We start from the raw sequence: 6,709 nt of genomic DNA on the forward strand, positions 1-6,709 counted from the left end.
TATATGACTTATAGGAAAAGGTAATCTAGCTTGCCTAGCTTGTGGACAAACATCACATACACAATCAGAAGTAGAAGGAATAGAAAGGAAACTGACATTTTTCATTGATGATAATGACAAATGCCCAAGTCTAATATGCCATAGTTTTACATTTGAAGAAACACTAGAACATACTGGAAAAGAAACTGAAACTGGAAATGACTTTGAACTAATAACATTTGAAATAGAAACATTATCCCTAATACTAGGCTCCTCTAGGCTGGGCTGAAATAGGTAGAGACCTTCTCTTGCATCACCAAAAACTTGTGGGCTCTTCATTAAAGGGCCCTGCAAGAAAAAATTATCAGAAGTGAAGAAAACAGTGTATGTGAATTGACAACAAAACTTATGAACTGAGAGTAAATTGTATCTGAAACTTGGAACATAAAGCACATTATTCAAGGTGAGATCAGAAAATATGAGAACACTTCCTATATGAGTGACAACAATAGTTTGAGAGTTATGTAGATTTATGTTTAGAGGAACCTTAAGAACTGACATAGATGTAAAAGAGGTAGGATTAAAACACATGTGCTCAGAAGCACCTGAATCTATAATCCAAGTTTTAGAATTAAAAACTGAAAAACAGGATCCACAATATTTTAACATTTTACCAGCCACAGCATTTGCATTAATCTCAGAACTGCTGTTGGTGCTTGGTGTGTGCTCCATCTTCATTTGTTTGAACATGTTTATGAATTCATTCTTCATGAATTGACTGATCTGATCCTTAGAAATATTCTGATTGGTAATGTTCAAATCAACACAATTGTTAGTATCTACTTCATCCATAGCAATTGCACCATTTCCTCTAATCTGCCCCTAATAGTTCCTTTCATTTGTGAACTGAAAATCTTCTGGAAATCCTATTAATCTGTAACAATCATCCACTGTATGTCCTGTTTTACCACAGTGGGTACAAGATACATTAATATTATATTTGCTTTTCTTGCCTTTGAACCTTGCAATCTGTTTTGGGAGCCTTGATGTTGGTTGTGGATTGTTAAACTTGGGATAATTGTTTGTCCTCTGAATGTTACTTAATAGCCTTTGAGGTTGTTTTCCCCCTTTGTATTGACCACCAACCATAAATGAAGATGAATTAGATGGAATTAAAGGGCTCATATAAGTCTCCTTTTGGTTTTCATCCTGCAAGACTAAAGAATAAGCATGATTGATGTTAGGTAAAGGGTTCATCATGAGAATGTTTCCCTTTGCCTGTGAGTATGAATCATTCAATCCCATGAGAAACTGAATTAGTTTCTCATTCTCCTGTGATTTCTCAAACTTAGCTTTGCCTTCACAAGCACACACACAGGTACACTTGACATCACAATTTAGTGGATCTAATTCATCCCACAATCTTTTAAGCTTGGTGAAATAGCCTGCAAATCTGCTAAGTTCCTTTTGCAAGTGATACAATTTAGCACCATTAGTTTGACCGAATCTATGTTCTAGACTGACCCAAAGTTCTTTTGCAGTTGTAGAATAGATCACGCTATCTGCTATTTCCTTTGAAAGAGAGTTAAGTAGCCAAGATGTTACCATATCATTGCACCTACTCCAAGGTTGCAAATCTGATGAAGTTGAATCTGGTGCAGGATGTGCTCCTGTGATGAAACCCAGCTTGTTTTTAGCTGACAAAGCAATGAGAACAGATCTCTTCCAGCCTTGATAACCCCTTCCATCAAAAGGGTTGTTCACCAAAGCCATTCCAGGAGCATCTGATGAATGGAGGTGATAGGGATGATTGAGATTCATCACAATTGTGCCAATGTTTGCAACATTTCTAGTGTTGTTTGTGCCAGTGTTTGCACCATTTCCAGTGTTGTTCACTGTTTCTATAGTTTCTTCTTGTACATCAGCCATTTTTGATTTAGGTTTAGAATAGGTGATTTAGTAGAAATGATTGACAGAGAAATTTTCAACTATTACTCTGACACCATGAAAGAAAGTAATGATTAATGATTGGAGAAAATTTCTGTGTATTTCATCTGTTCATAGAACATGTATTTATACAGGATATCAATTGAAAAATACTGGAAAGAATAATCTAAACTATTTACATTTTGTCCTATTTCTATTCGTCCATCTGTAGGTTGTATTTGTCCTATTATTATTTGTACATCTGGCAGTATTTCTATTGGTGCATCTGTCATCTTCCATAACAATATTTATTCTTTTGTCTTTGGTCACGTGAGTGTAAAGAAAATTCCCGATGACAGCTGTTGTGGACACTATTTGAATGGATTAGATTTAATCCATCATACACAAGCTTTGATGGTACGTTGTTATACCCCATTTTAACTGGTTAAATTAGAGTACAACATATTGGTGATTACTATTTATTTTATTTTAAGGAGTCGCCACCTAATTGATTTTAAAGGTGAATTAGGTCACCTAATTATTAACTAAGGTAAAGCTACCTAAATCTCCGTTAATGGTCTGCTTAATCAGTGTGATTCTAGGTAAGGGTTCTAAATTATCCTAAAGGGAAGGGGTTAGGCATCCTCTAGGATCCGTTAACTACGGTTATCCGGCCAAACTTAGGTTAATTAATTAAGGCTAAATATAGTGTTTAAATTTTAAAAAAAAGACTTACAAATATTGCTAAAGTTTTAAAGAGAGAAAAAAATGTTAGTTAAAATAGGATTTATAGAAAATAGAATAATTCGCCTATGAATAATGACTTTTAAGAAGAGATTTAGCAATTTAAACTTTAAATGAGAATTATATTATATGAATATTGCGATGTAAAAAGGTCTAGACTCCTTTTAAAAATGTGGTGAAAACGGCATGAATTTTTCTTTATCTTTTTCTTTAACTTTATTTAACTATGTTCGGCTCAAAATATGATTAATCTAAAATGTTTATAAAATATACTTGGATTAATATTTGTATGTTAGTGACGTTTTAATTTTCTAAGATAGTAATAAATAAAACATAATTCCTTTGATTCAAAATATACTATTTTAAAAATCAATTGTTCTGAAAGTAAATATTAAGATACTATAAATAACTTTTAATGTAAAAATAAGAAAATGAAACTTGTGGTATTAATTGAGTTTCTCTCTTAAATTTACTACCCCTTATATTAAAGTTAACCCACTAAATTCGCTAAGGTTCACCTGAATTAAGAAAATAAAAAAAAAACAAAGTAAAAAGTTAGTCACATAATACAAGTTAAATGCAACAATATAAAATAGAGGTGAAAAAAAAAATGAGATGGGCTTAGCCCATTTTGGGTCATGTTGTGAATGCAGTCTCTTTGTTGAGAATGGAGCAGCCCGTTTTGGACTGCTGAGAACTGTTCACGCTATTGGGCCTTGGCCCAGAATTTCTGTTCCTTTTTGTTTTACTGCGGACTGGGCTGATGGGGGATGACTCGAGAATATTATGTTGGGCTTTTAGCCCAACACCGAATGCGGGAGAGGAACGAATCCCTCGAACTCGTATGCGAGGTTCATGCAAAAGATAAAAGGAAAAGGATTAGTGCATGATCGAGATAATTATCAATGCAAAATTCATAACTCACAGAAAGAAACTTCAAATACCATCATATAACAATAAGAAAATTAAATTTAATTGGGCTGTCCACATATGAGCATATCCATACACGAGCATATCCATACACGAAATCAGATTTATGCATGTTTCATATTTTGGACAAAATAACGTCACAACATGTGTCACGAGAAAGGAGCCGTATATACCCAATAAATCTCAAGATACACGTAATATATATAGACCCAATTAAGCAAATGTTGCGGAGTTATTTCGAAACATGGACATAAACCACGTGGGCAAAGTATGCAAGCAAGCTTTATCAATATGCTCACTAGTGCAAAACACGCTCTGAAACCCATATGACTAACCAGCAACAAAACACGTAGGATAGATTTTCCCCGTCTTTGAAACAAAGTCGTTAAGGAATATGCAAAGGGTCTGGATTCAGCCTTGAACTAGTAAGCATACTTTAAATATTAATACTAGTTTGGTAGTAGTCTAAATTAAAGAAGAGGTTAAATATATCAGCCATGCTAGGATAAAAAGAAAGGAACTGAAATATGCATCCTTAATTAAAAGCTAAATAAGCTCGTACTTAAATTTGAAGGAGACAGACTACTGAAACCAAACCAATGCGCACTTAGTCTATTGAATTTGCTTGACTCAGGCGTGAAGAAAATGAATGGCAAAACAAGGAGATCGTACATGAAAAACTGAAAACCATCTTGCAGCAGAACTAATCCCATGAATTCGAAAATAAACAACTAAATTGAAATGAAGCTAAACCGAAGAAGGAACTCAGTTACCAAATTCGAACAACATTAAGACATAACGAATCTCGCTGAACTTATCAAAACATCAGAATATGAAGATGACACAGATCAATGAAAGGAACCACAGAAGCAGAATAATGTGCAAAGGAGAATTCCGGAAGCATACAATGAAACATTCACATATAGGCTTCATTGTGCAGTAACTGCTGATTCGTGCCACACATAGGACATATGAAACATGATTAGCCATAACAGGATATTCTACATATGCTTAAACACGGATAAACTTAGGCTAGGATAATATAGAAAACATACTTTGACTAGGCTAAGCCAAACAAAGACTCCATCACGCTTAAACTGAAAATAACTCATCGCATACCGCTTCAATGGATTAGACTAATTTAAGCGGGCTAGGCAATTCAATTACTAAGCAAAACAGGGGGTCTTTCCCCTTTGAATATGCTCACGGTTTCAGTAACCAAATCAAAATAAGGCACATCATCTTTATTAGAACAGATCAAGCTAAACATGGTACAGTTCTTTAACATATGAAACAAGGGATTTATACTAACACAGCAACTAATGGCAGCTAAACATACCAAACCACCAGCGATGAGTAGGAACCAAGACATTCGAGCACGCTTAGCTAAATAAGATCAATATATTTAAGATTTTAAAATAGCAGGGTTTAGACCATGTTGAACTAACTTGACATATCGAGCAAGCTTAATCATCCTACACAAAGCAAATTATGGTCCTAATTAGCTTGTTTGATATTTCACATAACCTATTCCTTTTAACTAAGTCAAGCTGAACATGACTATGATTCGTACACAGAGTTCGACTATCCTAACACATATACATATACTTAAACCGAATACACGAATCACATAAAGGCCGTGTATGAACAAACACCTAAAATAAAAAGGACACGAAAGGAAAAAATAGAATCACCTGCTTCGGGCGCAGCGAAGTGGGTGCGGGGCTTCGATATACAACTTCGAACAGTACGATTACCAAACCCGTACGCACTCAGATTTAAGGCGATCCAAAAGCAAAGGAAAACAGAAAGATGATTCAATCTTTTAACATCGATATCCAGAAATACCAGACTGATAAAAACTAAAACTGCTTAGGGGATTTTGGCGACTAAGGGAAAGAACTCTTTTTTTTTTTTTAGGGGGATTTTGTGCGGCTAAAAACGAACCTCCTAAACGACTCAAGGAAAAGATTAATATAGGGATCAACTAGGGTTTGAGAATTGAGCGGGATTTTGAAATCTTTTTTAAATTCAAACGTTGGGTTCTGTCGTCGATATCTCAGACCTTGATCAGAAAAAGAAGAAATGGACAAGAAATCATCAAAACCTTTGTATCCGAAAGCAAAAAGGACCGAAAAAGAAAACGATTTTCCATCTCACAAATGAACAAAGCCCATTACAATCATTTCATATTGAAAGCAAAGTGCAGGGGAAAGAAAACAAAAATCCGACCTTTCAACCGTTGAAATTCTGAAGGGGAAGGACTGACTATTAATTTCTTTTCCCTAATCAGCCATGCATGGACTGCGGAAGCAAAAGATCTCTGCGATCTCACCTTTTTCGTCAATGGCGTAGGAGAGAGAGGCGGACTGAATAAGATGAAAAACAAAAAAACCTAATGTTCATTTTGAATAAGGCGGGTCGGGTAATCGGATAGTGGGCCGGGTATTGGGTCAAAACGATGGGCTAACTCGGCTGAAAATATGGGCTGGGTAAGTGAATTAGAATATTAGGCTGGGTATTAAAGGGCCTCATACGGATTGGGCATTTGTGGGTTGATTTTAGATTCGGGTTAGATGAATAAAAATATGGGCTGATGAAAGAAATAATTAAAACCTAATTTAAGTAAAAGACCTATTGTAATTAATTATATATTAACGGGTGTCAATATATTATTTAATATAAAAGTATGCAATTATTGGTGTTCAGATAAAAAATAAAATTATATGAGGTCGTAATAGCCGTGCAATAATATTTCGAAAGTCCACAGTAAATAAACAATAATATTTAATTATGCGAAGATAAATGCGATGCGTGTGCGCAAGTACGGTAAAAAATCTTTGAAATGATAAAAAGTGTGAATTATAATAATAATAATAATAACAGCTAGTAACTGTAATAGAAATATGAAATGCCGGTATTAATAAGAAGCTAATAATTATAGTAAAATATAATTTTTGTTTTTTTTAAGTTGCCAAAATATTAGAAGCGTAAATAGGTATTTCGAAGGAGAGGCGGGACAAAATTGGGTGTCAACAACTTGTCCCTCTTTTCCCGAAAATGATGAAAGAATTTTCGGGCAAAGACGTTGACTCGATGGCCTATTTTGTCGGGCTAAAGGATTTTGGAG

The 6,709-nt window shown here is 34.7% G+C and overlaps 1 protein-coding gene across 1 annotated transcript; it reads right to left on the reverse strand.

The window, feature by feature from the left end:
* Nucleotides 1–861: 861 nt before the first annotated feature.
* On the reverse strand, nucleotides 862–1,908 carry LOC132054181 (uncharacterized). Its single transcript, XM_059446232.1, has one exon. The coding sequence runs from the start codon at nucleotides 1,906–1,908 to the stop codon at nucleotides 862–864; it is 1,047 nt and encodes a 348-aa protein (XP_059302215.1).
* Between the last annotated feature and the right edge of the window lie 4,801 nt (nucleotides 1,909–6,709).

The sequence above is a fragment of the Lycium ferocissimum genome, chromosome 4 (genome assembly GCF_029784015.1).
Source record: "Lycium ferocissimum isolate CSIRO_LF1 chromosome 4, AGI_CSIRO_Lferr_CH_V1, whole genome shotgun sequence".
NCBI lineage: Eukaryota > Viridiplantae > Streptophyta > Magnoliopsida > Solanales > Solanaceae > Lycium > Lycium ferocissimum.